This window comes from Arvicola amphibius, chromosome 6 (genome assembly GCF_903992535.2).
Source record: "Arvicola amphibius chromosome 6, mArvAmp1.2, whole genome shotgun sequence".
Classification (NCBI taxonomy): Eukaryota; Metazoa; Chordata; class Mammalia; order Rodentia; family Cricetidae; genus Arvicola; species Arvicola amphibius.
In genome coordinates this window covers 25,865,273-25,888,965 of record NC_052052.2, presented here as the reverse complement: position 1 = coordinate 25,888,965, position 23,693 = coordinate 25,865,273, and the positions used below count along the sequence as shown (strand labels likewise).

At 45.2% G+C, this 23,693-nt stretch overlaps 1 protein-coding gene across 1 annotated transcript in view; it reads right to left on the bottom strand.

The window, feature by feature from the left end:
- Positions 1-3,477: 3,477 nt before the first annotated feature.
- Positions 3,478-23,693, bottom strand: part of Ago1 (argonaute RISC component 1) — a 32,558-nt gene continuing 12,342 nt past the window's right edge. The window contains 22 exon segments of the mRNA XM_042055250.1: positions 3,478-8,110; positions 8,112-8,197; positions 8,199-8,222; positions 8,224-8,262; positions 8,264-8,285; positions 8,491-8,513; positions 8,515-8,691; positions 9,056-9,157; positions 9,732-9,833; positions 9,835-9,870; positions 11,500-11,535; positions 11,538-11,648; positions 11,651-11,691; positions 12,541-12,643; positions 12,646-12,655; positions 12,834-12,913; positions 12,915-12,953; positions 12,956-12,996; positions 15,387-15,571; positions 20,788-20,921; positions 21,030-21,161; positions 21,531-21,650. Of these exon segments, the coding sequence (XP_041911184.1) occupies positions 7,933-8,110; positions 8,112-8,197; positions 8,199-8,222; positions 8,224-8,262; positions 8,264-8,285; positions 8,491-8,513; positions 8,515-8,691; positions 9,056-9,157; positions 9,732-9,833; positions 9,835-9,870; positions 11,500-11,535; positions 11,538-11,648; positions 11,651-11,691; positions 12,541-12,643; positions 12,646-12,655; positions 12,834-12,913; positions 12,915-12,953; positions 12,956-12,996; positions 15,387-15,571; positions 20,788-20,921; positions 21,030-21,161; positions 21,531-21,650 (1,821 nt within the window). The 3' untranslated portion in view covers positions 3,478-7,932.

Here is a 23,693-nt window from a genome sequence, read left to right as displayed (position 1 = left end):
TTATTTATTTATTTATTATGTATACTACAGTGTTCTGTCTGTATGTATGCCTGCACACCAGAAGAGGGTACCAGATCTCATTATAGATAGTTGTATGCCACCATGTGGTTGCTGGGAATTGAACTCAGGAGCTCTAGAAGAGCAGCCAGTGCTTTTAACCTCTGAGCCATCTCTCCAGCCCACCTGCTTCTTTCTTGTTAGACATAACTAACCTTCCTAATCCTTATGATTTAAAGGGTAACTCCCATCAAAGTCATATAAAAGGTCATTTTGGCTTTGCCAGTGGCATGGGAAAATAAGCCGATGAGACATAAAGCCTGAATTGCTAGGGCATCCAGGGGAAGATTTCCTTGTTTTAGAATGAAACACTTGAGAGTGTAGGGAAATAAGTCCTTCTGACTTCTACAAGAAATTGTTTTGTCATCATTTCCTTCCTGGAATTACAGTAGCCATCCTGAGAGCATTTCATGAACCAACACTACAAAGGTATTGCATAGTGGCTTAACCAAATCAGAACTTCCTGTCGTGTAAAGCTATTTTCCTTATCTAGGTAATTCAGTCACAGTTGTGTAACATGCGATGGAACATGACTATTATGAAGATGAAGATATATACAAATGTTTTATACAAAACATTAGTCAAGTACTTCAAAGTAGGCATGCCCTCCAAGTCCTTTCCCAAGGTCCAAAGATCTATCCCAGACCTCACAGGTTCTACTTTCCTAAGAAAAAAGCTGCCTGCCTTCGGAAGGTAAGGGTTGCTGAGGGCTCCCAAGAATGACCCCTGTAAATACTGCCAGATCACAGTTAGGCTTCTGTAGTTCAGTACAGTGACAGTATGCTCCTAACAGGTAAACCACAGGGGCCTTGTTGTTTCCTAGGAAAAGCAGTTGCCAGTCATAAATGGAGAACTTGAAAATGTGTACCCCCATTCTTCAGCAACCCCACTTTTCCTACGTTTCCCTCCTGATGTGGCTGCTTTGAAGGATTGCTTCTTTCATATCCTCTGTATATCTTCCAAGCTTATGAGCCTTCCTCAGGCTACAGCCAAAACAATGCCAGGGAAATGAGGAACAATTTAATATTACAATTCAACATTACTGAAATAAGCCGGGAGGTGGTGGCGCACACCTTTTATCCCAGCACTCAGGAGGCAGAAGCAGGTGGATCTCTGAGTTTGAGGCCAGCCTGGTCTACAGAGTGAGTTCCAGGACAGCTAGGGCTACACAGAGAAGCCCTGTCTTGACAAACAAATGAACACTCAGATATTGAAGTGATACAGACAGCAGTCTGGGGAGGTATGGCTGAGGTTTAGAAGTCCTGTTTTTCACTGTAACTTTAACCTCCAAACCCTAACTGCCATAGGGTTCTAGGGTCTAAGGCCAGCGATATCCACAGTGTCCATCCTTACTTTGCCTCTGGGTGTATGCTACATCATATTTTTGCTAATAAGGCAGAGGGAAAGCTGCTCAAGCGATACTTATAAAAGGGTATCTAGAGATACACAAATCAGCCTTCAATCAAAACTTTGGGGCTCCAGGGCCAGTTCATGAAAGTTTGAGAAGCAACTAACTGCCAAACTGTGAAGTCGTTCAAAATAGAAAATAAACAAAACCCAAATCATTCTTTGTGTCTTCCTCATAGTGATAAATTTATCTTATTCCAACTAGGAATATGTGGTTCAAGTTCAACCAAGCTTTAAGCTTTACTGTAGAAAGGGTCACAGTGTCTAGATGACTATATCCCACAGGAACCTGACAGGGTACCCACAGGCTCAGTGTTATGATTTGCACAGTCATAACACTTGGCCTCCAGAGGACTATTAGACCTAGTATATGTACACTGTCTGCCAGTGATGATTCCTCACTGGGCTCTCTGCCAGAACCGTTCTCTGAACCATCTTCCCCAGCGTTTGGAAATTGCAGTGCTCTAGCAGTACCAGGGAAGATGCCAGCCCTTAAAAGTTTGACAACTATGCTACTGGCCTCAAGTACGCAACCAAGGAATGTCTACAGTTGGGGGTGAGTGTTTGAAAAGCTAACTCCCCGACATGAAGAAGTCTTTTCCTGCTCTGCTCTGCCTACCTGAAGATGCAGGAAGATTCTATTTCAGCTCACCTAAAGGTTCAAGATTGCTGACTCCATCCTGGGCACTCACTATCTTTTTTCTTTTTCTTTTGTTTCTTTTTGAGGCAGGTCTTACTACATAGCTCTGACTGACCTGGAGCTCACCATGTGGACCAGGTTGGCCTTTGACCAGAGATCACCTATCTCTGCCTCCTGAATGCTGGGGTTAAAGGTGTGCACCACCACACCTATCTCAGTATCAAACTCATGATCTCTGGCTCATTTCATTATTAAATATAACTTTCCCGGTATCTGCTATTATCCAGAGATGACACAATGGAATGTAGTTTTTATTAGTAGGGGTTCACAGTCCCTGGGGAAGACAAGTTTTAATAAGTATAGCAAGCTGTACCAGCAAACAATCTATGAAACTGGTTAGGGACAAAATTAGAATTTGCTTTTTTTCTCCTAAGAACAAGAGGGAGTTGAAAAGAATGGTGGTATTATCTGATGGACAACTTGCAAGTCCTAATCTCAGACTTTATTATTTTTCCCCTAATACGCATTTTTGAGTACTAGAGATGATATTGTAGATACAAGACAAATGGAGAGTAGGATAACTTGAGCAAGGGTGGCTGGGACTTCCTTTCTGTTCTCGTATTTTGTTCCTTTATTAAACCAGCCCAGGTGGCTCCAACACTTCTAACAGTAGTTTGCTATTTTGCCTAAGCAATGTAAGGGTGTGTTTATTGGAAACTTTAACTTTATTCCTGACTGGAATCTTAAAACTCAAAAGACTGGCAAGATGCTGTGGGCTTCAAATTCCAGGACACAGGAGGTAGAGCTCAGAAGATTCTGAGTTTGAGGTTCACCAGGGATATGTAATAAGACCCTCAAAAAAAACCCCTTTTTGTATACCAGGCTAACTGTCTTTCATCAGATGTACCATACTCCTTCCGTGGTCTCACAGATCCCTTCTTGATAAGAATGCTCACGCTCAAGTGGAAACACGAGCTCTGGATCTGCTGCTGGGCTCTCCCATCAGTCACGATGTCCTATTAACTTTACACCCTGCTTCTCAAATCTGCCCTTTCCTCTCCATCTTCACAGCTACAGCTTCGGGCCAGCCACTTATAATCTTTTGTTCCGGAAGACTTTGTCACCAATGGCCTTCCCAAGGAACTCTGAAGACATCCTGTTTTTATCAGTTTGGAGTTGTGCCTATCTTTTCCCACAGTACTTCTGGCATGGAGTTTTGCACATTTGTGAAATGAAGAATACAAAGAGGCCTCGTGAAGTATGACTGCATGACAATCTAGTATTCCATCCTAAAGCCTATCAGAGATGTAATTAATCCCAAGTTTATTTTGCAGGTAGAAGAAAAAAAGAAAGAAAAAAACCAGAGACTGCACTTTAGAAATAAAAGCCACTGTTGTCTTTATAAAACACAGAATTGTGCTGCTGCTGTTGCTTGCTTGAGAAGGAACTGTACATTACAGCTGCTGGGATAATTTCACAAATGGACGGGACAAGGTACAGCTCAAAGCAGGACACAAACACAAGTCTCAATGGGAAACAAATGCAAACAAGTACACAGCTGCGGGGCTCAAGGGACATTTCCCCATCCATGCTGGACTTGAGAGGAATAAAAAGTTTAGAAAATAAAGTGAAACCCAGAGTAGTCACACATGCCCACCACATGGCTGCTGAGTGCAACATCATACACCAACCAGGTTGGACTGTGTGCACAGGAAGTCATTTCATTTTTCCTTATTGCTATGACACCAGAGGACTCAGTGCACTGAGACACATTATCTTTACTTACACAGTTCTTGGAGACTTTCTGATTTCCCTTTTTAAGGAAGGAAGTCTGCCTTCCTTACATTATTCTGTTTTGAGCCCATTCTTCCCACTTCCCTTTCCTGGGCTATCATCGTACAGCAGCCAGAGGTTCTAAGTCAGTAGGAGCAGAGTAAGGGGAGAGCACCAACCCAGCCTCTCCTGGCTCAGGGAGAAGGCAAGTCCTAGTAAGTGGGGAGAAAGAGAAAACCAGAGAATCCCTCTTTCCCAGTCTGCTTAGAAGGCCAAGTAGGAAAGACTGCCTTGCATATCCCTGTCATGATCCCTGCCCAAGGAAGGCATCCTAACTACCATCCTGGGTCACCCAAAGCCCAGTAAATTAAAAAACAAAACAAAACGGCTCCTGACACAAATTTCCCAAACTGCCTTTTGGCTAGGTGAGAGGTGACTTTTACCCTGAAAGGGAAGAACCTTCATCCTCCTCTGTGATGCCTGATGCCAGGTCGACCACACTTAGCAGCCCTGCAGACATTCCACTGGCCGGGCCAGCAAAGGAAACTGTGTCCCTGGCATCATTCACACAATTCTGGTTAAAAACATTGCTGCTCAGCCAAAGAGGAGGCCATGGAGAAACTATGTTGCAGTAGAGAACTAGACTGTTGAGTAGTTCTACACTTCTGAGTTACTAATGTTGGACTTTAGTCATCTTCCAAGCCGAAGTTCCCGGTCACAGCAGCTCCAGGCTGATCCCAGGTGGCTGGCAATAGCACCTCAACCAGTGGCCACACTGGACCCAGTTCAAAGCCGCGCTCTCCTTTACCACCTCCTGTCCAAACTCTCTCCAATTCTCTTCACTCTCTTCTTCTGTGTCCATCCTCCAGCCGGCTCATTCAGACCCAAGTAGTTCAACTCTAGGACAGTCTCAGCAGAGAGAGGCCCCAGGTAGTGAGAAAAAGCAGCAGAGTTAGAAACCAGAGAGCAATCAGGTTCACAGAATGGAGAGGTGTTGAAACTGCCAGGCACCCTACTGATTTTGTCAGTTAGACGAGCCCCCTGATCTGACCTAGTGTAAGCTTGAGGACAGTGCGACCCAGGGTTAACGCCCTGGGCACGAGAAACAGGTTTTTGGTCTTCTGTAGTCAATGAGCTAAGCCTGACCTTGCCAACTAACAGTGGGACCATTGCAGCCATGCAGAGAATTCATTATCACACAGGCAGACAGGCAGGAAGGCCAGCCAGCAAGCAAGCTGAGAAAAGAGGGAAAAGGAAAAGGAAGCCAGGGAAAGCCAGAAGAGGAAAAGGAAAGCCAAACAGTGAGGGAGAGGGAAAAGAAGGAGGGCTAAGATGAAGTTGGACTCCTCCCAGTGCTTCCGTGGAGCTTGGCACAATGCACCACTTAAACCAAATCCAAACGAGCTGACCCTTGCTGCAACACGGCTTTTAATGTGTGTGTACTACTTTTCAATGAGGAGAACCCACATGGTCAGTAGTAGCTAAATCTCAAGGATTTGTTGGCTTGCTTTTTTTTTTTTTTAATCACAGCAACAAGTTGTATCACCCAAGTTACTTTTCTCGCTTCCTTTTAACTATTATTTATTATTTTGAGACATGGTCTTGCTACATAGTGCACCTGGCCTGGAATGCACTGAGCAGCCCAGGTGGACCCTGAACTTATGGATCTCCTGCTTCGGTTTTAGAGCTGAGATTATGGAATTACAGATGTGGGGGCCATCATGCCCACAATTCTCCTGCTTTTGTTTCTCGAATGGCACATAAATACCAAAGGACTAAAACTGCTTTCCAATCCCTAGCTTGAAACCCAACTGGAGAGAGTGAGGCAAAGAAAAAAGAAGAGAACAAAAACTTGTTGCTGGAGTTGTGACAGCCACCTGTTCCCTATGGGCATCTGCAAATGCTGGTGAATGATTGGACCCTCCAGGAATAGTGCCCTATCCAAGCCCCCAAATGTACCCAAGTTGACAGCACACATCTGTGGAGAGCTCCCCCCCAAAGGGTGACGGAATAAGAAGTAGACTGTGTATGAAGGCGATGGACAGGGCAGATGGAGTGTTGGCATCACTCTCTTTAGGCACTTGTGTAAGGAATGTGGGCTCTCCAGTGAGCTGCCTCTTCCCAGAGCCCTCTGTTCTGTTCTTCAGCTGGGCTTGTGCCCATGGGGCACTCCATACTGTAGACAGCAGAAAAAAGTACAGGAGGAACTGCTAAACAGTCCTGGGCTTTTTCCATAAGAATGTTTGTGCTACCTTTTGGGAAGTTACTAAACAATGTAGCAGCCACCACAACTGAACCTGGACTGTTTGCATAGCAATCTGAGTCTGTACAAGGGCTACTGGGGAGAGGATCTGACTCCAACAGGCCCAGGATTCAGACCCTTCCTTTCTCCAGCTGGCCTCTAAGCCTGGGCTAGATCTAAAAATCATGGCTTCATCACCCAGAGTAGGGCAATCTAAGCTCAAGACTCCTTAGAAGGGGACTCTGATACAGCAAGTTTCAATTCCCCATCCCAGGCAGCAGTGCAGGAAGAGAAAAAGAACAGCTCAAGGAAAGAGGGCACCTTGCTTCAAGATCAGCAAGGACAAAGCTAGAAACCCACTTCTTTCCAGTCCTGCAAAATAGCTGAACCCAGTATCTTGAGAAGGAGAGAAAAGAAAAGCCCATGCCACCCCCACTCACGCATGCCCTAGTGGGAAACAGAAAAATTCATTTGTGTAAACAGAAGCAATAGGGAGCAGCAAAATTCTCTAGCCTGCCCAGAGGACAGGCCAGAATCTCCATTAGTCAAAGCATGAGGACGGTCCACGTCCAGAAAAAGCAAGATTCACTTATGAGAAAGAGTGCAGGATGGGGCAGCGGAGGGAGGCTTTAGCAAGAAAAGACTACTATATCTGCGAGAGAGGGAGGGCAGAGGCTGAGCCCCATCTTAGGGACACAACCACCCCCTACTTAGCCAGCCAGAATATAAGTCAGGGTCACAGTTCCTTACTGATGGCTCCATGGTTCTGGATGCAAACTCACTCAGTATGAGAGAGATTTCCAGATTTTGGCAATAGACTCAAGTTATGGTATAAAAATAACATTTAGTTTTCTGTTTTCTTATTTAGTCCTAAAGATCTTCTGTTATAAGATACCCCAGTAAGAATATTGAAACAAAAGAGACTTGACCATCAGGGGAAAAGGAGAAGCAAAGAATGAGAAATGTTACACGCAGCTTAACTCTAGCCCTGGCAGGGTTGGGGGTATGGGGCCAAGGGGAAAGCCAAGGGCCAGTCATCTCAGCAGCTCGGAGAGACTGTCACGTCTGAAAGTGCCAAATGTCAATGGACTTTAACCATTTTGAGGTTGTGATCTTTTTTAAAAGCTCAATGAATGGAAGTCAATTCCTTCAAATGAAAAGTAGCGGCATTCTGGCTGGAGGCTTGCTGGCGTTGGGCTATTTCTCCCCTCCCTCCCTGCCCTCCTCTCCCACCACACCCCACCCCACAAGAAAGGTACAAAAGGTCTCAGTTCTGCAGCATTACCGTTACAGGGAAGGCACTGTTACCCACCAGCAGGCGGAAGGAAGACAGGGTCGTGTCACTTCAGAGCTACGTGCCATAGTGCCTTAGTGTTACTAGGGCTGGGTGTCTGTCAGGGAAAGGCATATGGGTAGAAAATATGAAGAGGAATAATGGGGGGGGCGTGGCAGCTGGGGGAGGAGCAACCCAAACCATTAGCATTAAAAATCTTCCTACAAACTGGATTTCTGAACCCATGAAACATCTAGTATCCTAAATAGTGATCTGAGTCTGTTTTCATTTTTCTTCTTAAACAAATCTAGACCTTTTCTGATTAAGGCTCCTAAAAATTCCCTTCCCTCCTCCCACCCACTTTCTCAACGCCCCTCACTTTCTCATCTAGATATTCAAACCCAAACATAGCAGATTCGACCACAGGACTGCAGAGCCGACCCAAGTAAGCTGTCAAGCACGAGTCTTTAGCACTGTGAGTCACGTGAGACAACTATGTGTATGGTGGGCGCCAGTGCTGCCCCTTTTGGTCCAGTGGGGTCAGATGTGACAAGATGGGGAGAGGGGGTAGAGGACTGAGGTTGCTATCAGAGATTTCTGGCTGGTAGTCTGTCTTGCTGGTCCTCTTCCCACCCTTACATCCCCTCTGTAGATAGAAAAATGCCTCCTAGACTCCTCCCGACCCCCCACCTCCTCTTCCTTGCTTCCCTCTGGATTGGTGGTACAGCTCCCAGGGCTTGGAAAGCTTTCTTCTATCAGTGAGGTAACAGCGTTCTGCCTTCAAGCGAAAGTACATGGTGCGCAAGAGTATCCTGGTGAACCTGTACGGCCCTTGGCCAGGGCCTGGGGGTCTCGCCCATTGCTCTGCCCCCGATATGTGGCTTCCCTCTCCACTGAAAAAGAAAAATATGAAAAGTCCTTCCTGGCAAATGGAACTTCTGCTAATTCCCTCACTTATCCCTACAGTGCCAATTCACATACCAAATTAAGAGACAACACCAATCCAGCTTTAGGTAGGGTAACATCCACTTCCTTCTATCAACTAAAGTGAAAGGATCGTATGAGAGGCTGAAGCAAAAAGAAAACAGCCAGTCTTACCTGTCATGCTCCTTGTCCACCAGGCTGGTATCGTGCCCGGAAAGCCACCAAGCGGGCATAGTAGCAAGGTGCTGGGATAGAGACAGAACGTGTGCATCGTACATAAGTGTGGCACAGCTGGTATGTCAAGATCTGGAGTTCATCTGCTGTGAAACGGTTGTCATCCCAAAGCACATAATAATGGGATGGTCGGCTGGTACCCTAGGAGAAAAAGGGTGGTAAGTGGTCCCTAATTGGGCAGAGGGGATGGCTGCTGTCAAAAGAGCAAAACTAACCAAGAATATGGCTGGGCTGGATGACCATACTGCTACCCCCCCCATGAAGACACAAGACACACGAATATGGCTAGGCTGGGATGACCATACTGTAACCCCACCCACCCCCATGAAGACACAAGACACAAAATCAAAAATATTATAAAGAAAGCCTGCAAGTGTGCTTGAGGCTTACTAACAGTAGTTCTGCTTTTAATATACTCAGCCATAAGAGACATATTCTAGATGCAGGAGGAATAACCAGCTAAGCCTTGGACCCCAATGAAAACCCCAGGACATGGTCCAGATACCTGGATGCCTGCATGGCTGCACAGATAGAAGTCAAACTCAAACGGGTGGGTGATGTTGGTGTCCACAGTGGTCCCAGCGGGGATGTTACCACTCTTCCCAATCTGTAGAGACAAACACAACCAAGATCCCAAGACCTGACTAGGGCCTTAGCTGGATTTCTACTCTCAGTCTCCCAGAATTCCAAAGAACAAAGAAGTTTCTATTCTCACAGGGAAACTAGGGTCTGAAATACTAGACTTCTAAGTCAAGTGTTTGAATCCTGGTTTTGCTCTTTACTAGCTTTGTGATCTTAGCAAGTCATTTAACCTTTCTGAGGTTAAACGGGAGAATTAATAGTACCTACCTCACAGAGCTGCTGTGAGGAAGATTCCTTGAACTGTGTCTGGCACATAGGAGAAGTTTCAATAAATGGTAGTTCCCTTTCCCTTCTCTGGGAGCTGGTCTATTATAGGGTCTAGGCCAGGGAGCTAGGAGGAGGAGAGGAAGTATAAGGGAAGGAGGGGAGCAGGAGGCACTAAGGGAAGGAATGTGGTGGAGGATGGGCCACAAAGCCATGGGGGGGAAACAGAGCCAGGGAGGACGCACAGGAAAACAACTTAAATTCCAGACGTTATCTCTCTCAAGGTAAAGGAGACAGGATGAGGGTACTGGCGACCTCAGCACGTCCTCACTCACTCGCTCATTCTTGTCAGCACAAAAAAGGAGGGTGTGTGATGGCGTTTCTGCACCACCAATATAAGTGATCCCAGGCTGGTAGTCTTTTTCCAGTTTGATGCAGGGCATCTCGAATGGCAAGCAGCTCATAGTGAAGAATCTAGGTAGAGAGCAAGGAGAAGACCCATGACCTTTTTAGTTCATCACTGAACTAAACATTACAACTTGTATATGGCTTTATACCAACTAAGCTTTCTAAGCTGATGCTCAAAATTAGAAAGGAGAGGTCCCGGTGCCCATATTCATTGACATGTTCCGAGAAAACTTCGGAGTCTTGCATCAGAAACAGTACCCATCTGGTCTCCGTGCAAAAAGAGATCTTCAGAAGTACATTAAGACATGAAACTAGAAAGGTGTGGTGGTGCACACCTTTAATCCCAGCACTCAGGAGGCAGAAGAAGCAGGGGGATCTCTGTGAGTTTGAGGCCAGCGTGGTTCAGAGTGAGTTCCAGCATAGCCAGAGTCGTTACACACAGAACTCTGTCTCCAAAAAGCCAATAAAGTAGGGGCTGGAGAGATGGCTCAGTGGTTAAGAGCATTGCCTGCTCTTCCAAAGGTCCTGAGTTCAATCCTGGCAACCACATGGTGGCTCACAACCATCTGTAATGAGGTCTTGGTGCCCTCTTCTGGCCTGCAGACATATACACAGAAGAGTATTGTATAAATAAATAAATAAAATAAATATATATATATATATATATATATATATATTTTAAAAAGCCAATAAGTAAGTAACTAAATAAGTAAAGACATAATCCGAACTTAAAATCAAGATTTCTAATAGTAGACAGGGTTAAGACACCAGAGAAAAGTAGATGTCCAGTTCCTGCAATGCATATAGAAGGGGATGAATATAATTTAAAAAATAAACAAATCTATCAGGATTATGAGAAAATAGACATGCTACAATAGGCAATGGATACAGAAAGTCAAAACAGGTAGGGACCAGAATAATAAATTAAAGCAAAGCACATGCCTGGGTGCAATCTCAAGGAACATAACAGAAAAATAATTTTATAAACTGAGCATAATGGTTGCAGCACTGAGGAGGAGGAAGAAAAGAATCACAAGTGTGTAGCCAACCTGGGCTACAAGAAAAAAGAACTATTTGTATGGTATAAATGATGAACGTTTGCCAATTAGCTAAAACTAGACTTCAACAAGTTTTTAACACCCCAAGTCTCATTTTTACCACATCTATTGATTTTACTAGTAGGAATTACCTACGATAATAGGACCACTACTAGTAGGGCCACTACGCTAACTGATAATTAAGTGAAAAAAACGAAGGCACAGAATCTCAGTGGAGCTTAATAGCTGCTGACAGCTTAGTGAAAACAGCTGAATTTTAACACACGCTCTGTTAAAATGAGGCTCCAGGCTAGATACTCAGGCAGTGCTAACACCGGCCTGTGCGGACTGTGGCTCACATCTTTAATACAGCACTTAGGAGGAAGAGACAGGGAATTTCTGTCAGGTGAGGCTATCCTGATCTACACAGTGAGTTTCCAGGCCCAGCAGCGCTACATAGTGAGACCCTGCTTCAAAAGAAAGAAAAAGAGCCACTGGTCTAAATTGTTCAACACTAACCACCAATGGACACTTGAGACGCATGTGTGGAAAACAGAGGTCTATGAACACTACTCCTCGGTTGTGATCCACGGCCTCTCCCAGCACCACCAGCTCTGAAAAAGTAGCCCTCTGACTGCAACAAGAACTAGGACCATACCTGGGGGAGCTGGCCCTCGGGGACCCCCATCTCGGTAGATATGAAGTGATTCGGGTGGGCTTGAAACGGGTGGACTTGTAGAACTGGATAAGCAGCTCCCGCACCATATAGGACAAGTCTTCAATGATCTCCTGCCGTGGACGCTGCACCCCGCCACGGTAGCACAGTATCGGCTGGGGTGGTGCATCCATGCTGCCTACCACCCTGACAACAAAGAAAGCACCAGCCTCTGGGATATAGCCTTCCCTTGCTGGGACACAACAGGCCTGGGAAGGACTGCTGAGAAGAATGCTGTATACTGGGCAAGTCCACTCGGGATGTTCCCAGACCAGATCTTGGCAGCAGAGGCAGTAGCTACCTGGTCTCCGTGCAGAAAACACTGAAACAGGGTTTAGGATCCAATAAACACTGGTTTCAATCTGTGCTGCCACAAAAGCAGAATTCACTTAATATGTGACAAGAATGTTGCTTTCAGTGCCCTGCAGCACATGGAAAACACTTTCTGCTCATCAGAATGACCTGAGCCCTAAAGAATGACCTCGACTTCAAGGTCATTCAACGGATCCACATTCACGCAGCTGCATTTTATATTATTTTTTCTTTCTTCATTGTTCCTGTCAAATTAAGTGCCCGTCTGATCCCACCATGAAAGGTGAAGGGAAAAAATTAAGTGCTCTAGATACTGTAGGGAGTAGAGAGACAGCTAACCCAGTTGATGGACCTTTTGTTCTTAATGGCCGAAGTAAAGTAAAAGAAAGGTCAATCCTACAATTAAGTAATCCCTTAAAAGAGGATTTCAGAAGAAATACATAGTCACTTCCTCACCTTCCCTGAAACTGGAGGGAGAAAGAAAAACACAAATGTAGACAGAGCGATTTGAGAGACAAAGTTTCTGGCCACAGGCTGTTAGTTTCACTGCCCCAACTCCCAGATCCTACTCCGACTCTTCCCTCTAAATGGTGCTATTCAGGGTTAGGTTAGCGGGTGTAACAGGGATGGCGCACTGGCTGAGAGAGGGAACTCACGAGCACGCTTAAGGACTCAGAGTTAAAGAATCACTCACCGCTGTGATGGAAGGCTTCTTCCCATCCCCAGCCGGGGGGTGTGTAACATCTGCTCCCAGGAAAATCACTGGTTTGTTGAAAAAACAGCAGAGCTGAGCAGGAGAGGAAACAAAATGGTGAGGAATTGCGGTCTTCTCTGGCTGGTACCATCCAGTCCCCATTCTAGTCTTCTTCCTCTTCTGCTTCAGCCACCCTGGAGACGGTTCTTATCTTCTCATGAATCCCTGACAGGTTACCTTGACAAAAAGCAATGTGAATGGGAGTTCATACCGCTGGTGTGGGACTAGGATGTTGTTAATGCCACCAAGTTTGACATTGATCTTGAGGCAGAGGTTGGACAGGGTCTGAGGGTGAGGTCTTGACTACATTCTTCACCTGCACACACTGTGTTTGCCCATTCCCAAGAGTGTATCTCCAACACGTTTCACTTCAGCTACGGGCAGAGAGGAAAACTGATGAGTACATTCGGCCAAAGTTACTGAACGTTTCTACTAGATGTTACACAGTATATGAAGTTCTAGAGAATACCATTGACTAGAAACAAGGATTCCTGGTCCTTATTCTTACAGTGCTTAATATCTAATACTAATCTTTTAAAACCACAAACAATGTAACAGTGGTAAACAGAGCTAAAGAATGTATAAGAGGGGTAATAAGGAGCATGTAATAACTGAACTGAAATCTGGGAAAGAGGGGTTTCAAAGAGGACAATCCCAGCAGAGGGGAAACATGCAAAAATGTACCCTGAGCCAGATGGGACGGCTGAACTCATAACCCTGGCAACGGAAGCAGGAAGAGCATGACTCCCATGGCAGCCTGAGTTACACAGTAAAAAAGAGCAAGCAACAATCTACCTGAAAACAGTATTTTCGAGTAATTCAGAGTAGTGTTTGAGGTGAGGACAGTGGTCACCCCTGGAGGGAGGGGGCTGTAGTGAGGGACCCCAGTGGCAGCAAGTTCTAGGCATGTTTGTTACACTGTGGTGATACTTTGTGAAAAGTCATTAGAAAAGGAAGTATAATTTAAACTAGGTTTTGAAAGGAGGAGAAAATGTTAAGGGTAAGAGACGCATCCCAAGTGAAGGGAAAATGCTGTGAGAAGGACCACCGCCAGAGTGGAAAGCACCAACCCAGAGTGAGCATCCAAAGCGCCTGCTCTTGCCAAGGTCTCTGCTAGACGCTGCCGTTTACATAACCAACTCAGGAAGCTCAAAGGAGCTGGGCAATTTGCCTACATTGGTTGACTGGTATAAGAAGGACTGAGGTTGGGTTCTCAGTGACTTTGTAGTGGGTTTGTTACATGAACAATGCAGGAGAAAGGTTCCGCATCGGGCCCTGAAAGCCCTGTATGCAGCACTGAAGGAAGACCAGTGAAATTTTTTTTTTTTAATTTTTAATTTTTTTTTTTTTTCGAGACAGGGTTTCTCTGTAGCTTTTGGAGCCTGTCCTGGAACTAGCTCTTGTAGACCAGGCTGGTCTCGAACTCACAGAGATTCGCCTGCTTCTGCTTCTGCCTCCTGAGTGCTGGGATTAAAGGCGTACACCACCATCACCCAGCTAGTTTTGGGATTTTGTGGTTGCTTTAAAAAAAATCTGATCTGGGGAGCTGGAGAGTTAAGAGCACTGGCTGCTCTTCCAAAGAACCTGAGTTCAATTCCCAGCAACCACATGGTGGCTCACAACTATCAACTATCTGTAATGAGATCTGGTAACCTCTTCTGACCTACAGGCATAAAGAACACTGTATACATAATAAATAAATGTTTTGTAAAAAAAAGTCTGACCTGTTAACCTACTCATGAAAAGCATGAGGGACTAGTGACTAGTGGGGACTCAGTAGGAGTGTATGGGGGAGGTGTTTTCACAAAGCCTGACAATTCAAGCCCAATCCCTGGAACTCATTTCATAGAAGAGAACCAACTCCTCAAGTTATCTTCCAACCTCCACGCACATATTATGGCGGAGATGTACACACACACACACACACAGAGAGAGAGAGAGAGAGAGAGAGAGAGAGAGAGAGAGAGAGAGAGAGAGAGAGGACCAATAAACCTGTAGAAGAAGGAGAGAGGACAAACAAATGGGAACTGAAGAGAATTCCAGGGCTGGTTTTAAGATGATAATAGTACTAAGCTGGGCAGTGGTGGGACGAGGTAGAGGGACGCAGGCTGAAGAGTAAGTGCTGGTGAGGAAATGTGCCTAGAATGTAAACCCAGGAGAAAGCCCCAGACACGCTGCAGAAGTGCTGCAGTGTGCTTCAGGACGGCTCCTCTAAGATGTGTAAAGGCTGGGAAGTATCGTTCCCAAAGGCACCAGAACTGAATGGAAAAAGCAGAGAAGTGAAGTAAAAGGGACAGCACAATGTCTGAAGCAGGCAGAGGAAGGGAAGAAATAGAGCAAGAGACTTACAGTCATCTGGTAAATAAGAGAAGGGAAACAGGGAGAAATGCTAGCCCAAGCCACTAGGCAGAACAGCAGCAGAAGCACTACATATGCAGCTTGAGCTCCTAATGTTCTAATAAACAGCCGGCTCCTAAGTGACCACTATCTGGCCTAACTCATCTCTGTACCCTCGGCCTGGCAGAAAGACCCTGTCACAGAGTAGCCTCGGAAATGAGATGGCGTGTGTCGGGTAAGTAAAACACAGACTCAAGAGCTCAGACAGAATATTTCTCCAATAAAAAAAACAAAACAAAACAAAACAAAAAAAACTGACATTAATGAACATCTCTGGCAACACTGGCTAAAGCCAAAATTCTCCACTGACTCTAGAAGCCCCTAGAGGGCTATTATCATTATGATCAAGGCCCCAGGAGAACTGTACCATACACTGGCGTCTTCCCGGGCAGGATGACAATAATGAGCTGCAGTCCTGAGTAGGTGTTCTTGAGATGCCGGAACATGGGCTCCACGCTGTCTGCTCCCTGCGCGTATTTGCAGAAGCAAGGCTGACCCTGGATGGGCATCCCCGCATCCTTGGAAATCTTCCGAAGTTGGTCCGTGAAGTTCCTGTAGCGCAAACACGGTCATGGCAGGATGTGATAAACCCCACTGGATCTGATGGACCAAAGGCCTCCATCCTGGGTCTTCAGCACTGTGAGATTCTAATATGAATGATCCAACCACAGTTTAAAATTACATTTAAAGTAGAGGAAAGCAAGACAGAGCTTGTTCAACTAAGAGAGCACTAAGGGAGCTGAAGAAAGCAGACAAGGGACTTGTGGGAATTCTCAGGGCTCTGTCTTCCCCTGTCTGAGTGAGAGCTGTGGATAGCTGTACCTGTCACATGTCCACAGGGGAAAACAAGCAAACAGATACCTAAGTGTAAGGCTTCTCTGCCACAAGGAAACGGGGGTCAACCAGTGATGGATGCACAGAGGGTACTCAAGGAAACGAAGAGCTCCTCCCACCCCCTACTCACTCCCTAAGGCAAAGAGCCAAATATTAAGCAAGTTTCTTTCCTCTGGCTTTAGGTTTAATCCTGAGAAAGGCAAAAGAGTTGGTAAAGAGGGTGGATGTAGTACAGTAAAGTAATTGATCTACATAAATATAAAAAAAATGAGCAGCAAGTATTTTAATTTTTAAAAATTGTATTATTTAAAGGAAAAGCAATCGGCAGTGAAGTGCTTGTCTGGCAGGTACAAGGCCTTGGATTCACACACAGCACTGAGTAAAAAACTTAATAAAAAGCAGGAATCGACAAAGAGAACAGAGATAAACATGGATCCTGCGGGAAGGGGAAACAGATTAGATCTCCTGAAAAAATTGGGTGGAGGGGGGGAAGAAGGGTGGATGGAGATGGGGAGGGGACGGGGGAGGAGAACATGAGGGAAAGGGGATGCTCAAAAAGAGGGAAGGACAAAGAGGCAAAGAAAAGAAAGAGATATCTTGACTGAAGGAACCATTAATAGGCTAGCGAGAAACATGGCACTTGGGAAAATTCCAGGAATCTCCAAGAATGACCCCAGCTAAGACTCTAAGCAACAGTGGAGAGGGTGCCTAAACTGGCCTTCCCTGTAATCAGATTGATGACTACTTGACTGTCATTACAGAACCTTCATCCAACAACTGATGGAAGCAGATACAGAGATCCACAGCAAAGGGCTGGGCTAAACTTCAGTTCAAGAGAGAGAGGAGCAATAATATGAGCAAAAGGGTCAAGAACATGATGGTGATACCCACAGGAACAGCTGACCTGAGCTAGTGGGGGAGCTCACTGACTCCGGACTGATGGGGGAGGGTCTGAGAGACGGGACAGGACTAGATGGGGACCTGCAGAGGACCAAACTAGGCCCACTGAATGTGAGGGACAGTTGTGAGGCTTGCGCAGACTGTGGGGCCACTGGCAGTGAGACTAGTATTTATCCCAAGTGCTTAAAATGGCATCTTAGAGAACCTTCTCTTTGGAGGGATACCTTGCTCAGCCTAGATATAGGGGGAGGGTCTTGGACCTACCTCAAGCCTAGATATTGGACCTACCTTGAAGTAATGTGTCAGACTTTGCTGGCTCCCCATGGGAAGCCTTACCCTTTCTGAGGAGTGGATGGGAGGGTGGGGTCAGGGAAAGGATGGGGTAGGAGGAGGGGAAGAAGAGGGAATGGGGATAGCTATATAAAATGAGAAAAGATTGTATTAAAAAAATTCTTACATAAGACAAAAAACCCCAGAGAACAGAAATGAATGTTTCAAAAATATATACCACATACATATCAATGACAGATCAGGATGTATTTTTTTCACATAGTTAATAAAAATATGTAAGGTAGAAACAGCATATTTTATGTAAATATAAATCATATATATATTCATAAAAAAAACCCTGGGTAGTAAGATTATAATTCACACCAGCAACCATATGATTAGAGAAGCATGAAACTGCAATGTAGGACATCAGAGAATGTCAAGTTTACATTTTTTAAAAAGAATGAAGAAACTGTGAATGCTGACTATGTGGGTGTGGACTATATTATTTCTACATTTTTATTGTGCTGGCTAACTTTTCATAAACAACAAAAAGCTGGAGCCACCGGAGAGGAGGGAGCCTCAACTGAGAAAACGTCTTCACAGATTCATCTGTAGACAAGTCTTTCGGGCATTTTTTATTAGTGACTGCTGGGGAAGGGCCCAGCTGAAGGGGGTGGTACAGGCCCTGGGCAGGTGGCCCTCTGGTGCATAAGAGGACAGGCTGAGCAAGTCAGTAAGCAGCACTCATCCACGGCTTCTACTTCAGTTCCTGCCCTGAGTTCCCGCAGTGATGGACTGTGATGTGGAACTGGAAGCAAAATAAACCCTCTCCTCCCAAAGTTGTTTATGGTCATGGTGTTTATCACAGAAACAGAAACCCTAAGACAATTATGTCTTTTTCCCCCCAAGACAAGGTTTCTCTATATAACAGTCCTTGCTATCCTGAAACTCACTCCGTAGACCAGGCTGGCCTTGAACTCAGAGATTAGCTGGCTTCTGTTTCTTGAGTGCTAGTATTAAAGGCGTGCACCATCACCGTGAGCTAGGGTTTCACTAGGTAGGCCTGACTGGCCTGGAATTCACAATACATAGCACCAGACAGCCTCAACCTGCCTGTGTGTTCTGAGTGCTGGGATTATACGCATTGAGGTATCATGTCTGATAGCTGCATTATTCAAAGAAAATCTTTTAAACAAACAAATAGAAACTAATAAATAATATTTAAAAACCCTACAATTTGCAGGTCTCAAGGCATACATACACTCATAATCCTGACATTTGAGAGACTGAGTCAGAAGGACTACCATGAATTCGAGGCCAGCCTGAGAGATTGAGTGATACTGTGTCCCAAGAATACTTACTGTCTCAACTTCCCCACTCAAAAACTGGAATGAATGAATGAATGAAAATGCACTATATGCTAACCACTGCCTCCTGTAAATAAGCAATAAGGCTTTAATAGTTTGCTAACGGTATTTCTTCCATTACTCTGCTTCATATACAACTATAGTATAGCTACCAAAACATTAATCAAAACTTTTTTTTAAACCAGATTTCATTAATAATGGGTCTTTACTTCAAGAGTGGGTATTCCTTTTCTTCCCGCCAATACCAGACTATGACTGAGATACTATGTCTAATGCTAGGAACCAAAAAGTACTGAAATATCTAGACTACGGAAGGCCATACCCTCAGTGATGCAGTTGCAGTAATAAAGCCAGACAAAGGACTGACATGTTTCCCCAGCTCCGTGGCGGCCTCCGTCTCCCCACTTTGTGGAAAGGATGCTTTTCTCTGCTCTGAATCCTGTGTCCTCCTCTATACTTAGGAGCCTTGGCTTCCTTTACTTCCCAGCTTTTCTATTCCCAGTTTCTACTTTCTATGCATATTTTCCCTAGAGAGCCTCCTCTACATGCCACAGTTTTCATGGCTGAACATGCAGGAATCTTTATCTTTGGCTCAGAAGTATGCATTAAATCAGGTACCACGGATCCAGACAAACAAGTCACTTTTCTATGCCCTACATGTAGGGGTCACCGAGGAGAGAGAGCCTGATGCACTGAACTCCTCCAAATCTGAGGTCTTAGGTTTATCAGTCCCTGGCAAACCCAAAAAGCCACAACAAACAAACAAAACCCTTAGACCAGGGCAGGACATGGAGTAGGAAAAGGACAGCGGTATCAGTGAGTTTACTATGACATAAGGACAAAGAGCTGGGGGGCCCTTCTAGTGCTGCTGCGATGCCAGACCAAATGCAGGACCGCCCGGCCTAAACCTAACGGATCCAGGAGAGGATGCTAAAGAACAAATAAGGAAATAAAAAAATTCCAGTGAAGAGAAATTCCAATTATGATGGTGGGGGCTACGAGTCTGTGTGTGGGAGGGGGAAGAGAGGCCAATGGCCTGGAAGGCCTGGGTCCAGCAGGAGCTGATAGAAGTAATTCTATCAAGGACACAAAGAGCACAAATCTCCATTACCTTTGTTAAAGTCAAAATGGTCAGCTCCACTGACTTCCTCATTACCAGAATACAATGACCCGATTCCCACGTACAGAGCTACCACTTAAAAAGACAACAGAAACTAAACCATACCTTTATGTATGTGCACTTTTGGGTGTTTTAAGCTAACTCAATAAAACTTTAAAAACAACTAAAGCCTATAGGAAAGGTGTCAAGTGAGCTTTCTGTTTACTCGTTCAGGTTGGTACTTCTGTAACATCTACTCTAACAGCTGATAACTTCTCTTAAGCTATTTGACAATTATCTTTTCCTTCCTTGCTGCCATCTACTCCCAGCCTCTTGGCTCACGTACCCCTACTTCAGGTCACTTGGATCTGACTCAACTATGTACTGATGAGCACAGCTCAGAGGATCAGCTGCTGCTCCTTGATAGAAAAAAAAAAAAAAAAGAGTTTCTAATTAGAAATATGAGTTTTGAAGCTCGTATCTTATGTGTGCACTTTAGACAAGTCACCTAACCTCTTTCAGCCTCGGTGTCCTAAAATATTACCACATTTGGTGGTTTGAATGAGAATAGCCCCCATGGGCTCGGATATTTGGAAGTCTGGGCCCAGATGGTAACACTGTTTTCAGGAGGGGTGGCCTGGTTAGAGGATATGTGTCCCTGAAAGGTGGGCTTTGAGGTTTCAAAAGCACACACCGTTCCAGTTTGCTCCCTCTCAGATGTAAACGCTCAGCTAAGGCTCCGGCATCACATTTGCCTGCTGCCACATCCCAGCCATGATGGTCAAGGACTCCTCCTCTGGTACCGTAAGCCCAATAAAGTCTTCATTTTATAAGTTGTCTTGGTTGTGGTGTTTCATTAGAGCAATAGAAAAGCAACTAAGACACCACCTACTCATGCTTAAGATGAAAGAACATAAATTAGTCACTTAAGTGGATAATGTTAGCATAAACACTATAGTTACTACCACTACTATTTATTACCAATTATGATAATTAGAATAATAAAATGACTCAGGCCTCCCTTAGGTGATTCATACCCTAAAATTCATCTCTGACATAGATATGGCTCCTGAAGTCTTCTGACCACACACACACACACACACACACACACACACACACACACACACAGAAGAGAATAGGTGGAAATGTGAGTAGGGGGAAAAAAAAAAAAAAGCAGAGTTAAAAGAGAAAAGGCAGGTCACAGATCAACCTTGACCCTAGAGGTTGTGGGGTCAACAGTTCTGGGATCCTTCCCACTCACCCACCCCCCGAACCCAACTCTCTTCCATCCTTACTTGAGCACCTCTTCTCGACATTGTTTTTGGGGTGCGAAGCAGGCGATGGCCCAGACTTTGATCTCAATCCCATTGTAGAATTGTTTCCCACGCATGTCCCAGACACCTTGGTTGGGTGTAGCAATGGCCCGGTTCTAGGGACAGGCAGAGGGGGCACCCAGGTGAGCCTCAGTAAAGCCACGTGAGGAGGGAACCCAGCTGCCCCCAGACGCCCCGCCCCCGAGATGCTGTCTGGCCCTGACCCTGCTCACCCGGCCGCCGTACTGCAGGATGGGCGCCGGCAGCACTCGCCCCGTCACCTCCGTCATGTCGTCCTTCACTTTGATCCCAAACTCCTGGATGTAGGGGTCTAAGTTGTAGCTGGCATTCTTCATCTGCAGGGCAAAAGAAGGGGATCTCAGGAGACCAGCAGCTTGGCAAGACTGCTCACGTTCTGGGTCCCGAGGAGAGAGCCCTGAAGAGAAGCTGAGGCTGCCAAAAATTAGCCCTAGAAAGGGGGTGGGAGAAACGGGAAATGAAGGGAGTGGAAGAGCAAGTGGGAGTTGAGTCAGAAAGGAGGGAAAAAGAGAAAGAAGTAGCTAAAGGCTCAAGAAGCAAGAGCAACCTTGAAAAGTCACAAACAATAAATCCAGACAGCTTTTCCTGAAGGGAGGTCTTGCTGGACCCACCATTAAAACATCTATGCTACTGAGGGCCCCAAAGGCTCAGGGAACAAGCATGCATCACTCAGCAGTCCCACTGACCAGGCGACTGATCTCCTCCTGTCTGTCTGGGGCCGACCTAGCTGTAGCCTTTATCATGGTTGAGGTCTGGTTGTCAGTCAACTTCTTAATGCACCGCTGTCCGGCCACAATATTACAGACCTGAGGAAATGAGGGGACAAGTAGTTATGGCCTGAGCACAGCCTGTCCTTACACAGCAGCTTAGCGTTCAAACATGGGGGAAAGGACTACAGAGTTGTGTATAAAAAAACACACTGTGACCAAGAGTTTGGGATCCAGGTCTGTGATCAATCAGGTCTCATGTAGTAAATGAGAATAATTACAATCCCACAGGGTGTCCAGGGATTAAAGAAAACACTTAAAGAGCTGAGCACAGCTCTGGAACATTGCACTTAATAAATTACAGCATACATTATTATTTACCCAAGGACTAAGTACACAGCTCTTTTGAATATTAAAAACCCAACCTAATCTAAGTGAATCAGATTCCTATGGCAGCTCTCTATGGTGGCAGAAAGTATGTTGCTCTGTCTGTAACCAACCAGGAGCAGAGACAGCTAAAAATTCTTGAGCCCCTGAGGCACAGAAAGTACAGGAATCATTATTTCATTTTTCTTTTGTGTGTGAGAGCGGGATATGTGTAGAGACTGAATCCAGGGCCGTATGCATCCTAAGTAAGCACTGTACTGGTTGAGCTGTACCTGCAGCCACAGAAATCACGATTTCTATTGACTGGCGGTGCTCCTTGTTAGTGCGAGGAACATGATGCTACTTGGTTCCACTGTTCTGCACACAAGATGGAGATCAAAAACAATGCCTAGGGGCTGGAGAGATGGCTCAGCAGTTAAGAGCAACACTGCTCTTCTAGAGGACATGGGTTCAATTCCCAGTACCCACATGGCAGCTCACAACCATCTGTTAACTCCAGTCCCAGGGGATCGACACACACACACACACACACACACACACACACACACACACACACACACACACACATATATATAGTATATACAGGCAAAAACACCATGCACATAAAATAAAAAAATCTTTAAAACAAAAACAAAAAGCAAGGTCTAGTGACAAATAAGACTTTGACCTCTAATCAGGACACAGGGAGAGGAAAGCTTATAACAGGGTAGAAAGCCAACTGGTCTCAGGAGACTTGTGTTTGAAGAAAAGCTCTGTACTTCTAAATGATGTTACCTTGGGCTCATCTCTTAACTGCTCTGAGACTCAACTTCTTTCATCTCAGCTATGGATAAAAACAAATAAAAATCACTAGCTGTCTCAAGATGTTCTAAAATCAAGAAGAAAAAGTAACTTGTTCTGTAGGGTCAATGTTCTGTATGCACTGGCTTTAGTCCTAGCTCCCAGCATTCATACAAAACGATAGGAAGGAAAGCCAGGCCACGGGCACCTGCGTTTAAATTCCACATTTCAAAGACTATACATGAGCACCCAGGATTGTTGGAATTCACTTTCCTAAAGATGCTTTCGAGTAGTGGCACTCCGCAGGCGCTTACAGCTTTAGAACCAACACAGCCAGAAAACGAAGTAAGGACTAAAACCCGGAACTGTGCATTGCTGGTAGGAACACAAACCAGTAGAGCTGCTGTGGAACATGGTATTGAGATTCCTTACAACATTAAGTATGTAATTACCATGTGAACTCCACTTCTGGGTATGTACTCAAAAGCACAGAAAGCAGAGCCGACAGGTGTGCGTACACCTTTGCTCATAGCAGCATTATTTACACAGTTGCTACTCAAGTGTTCATCAGCATTAAAAAATATAAACCAAATATGATATTGTGTATTGCACCTTAAGTAAGAGAAGAGTCCTAACACACCAGAACAACATGGATACCCCTGAGGACTAAGTGAAATAAGCCAGTCAAAAAGGATAAATACAGGCTTCTCCTTGCATAAAGAACCTAGAGAAGCAGTCAATTCCTGGAAAGAGAAAGTGGAACAGAGGCTGCCAAGGCTGGAAGGGGGTTGGGCTCTAACGGGTGTAGCTCTGGTTTTCCAGATGAGGACAGTTTCTGGAGATGGACAGTGAGTGTACTTAATGTCAGAGAGCTCCGTGCTCAATGCTTAAAATGGTAACTTTTATGCTATGCACAGCTGCCTACAATTTGAAGAAGAAAAGATCAGTGCAGGAATGAACTGACTTGAACAAGAA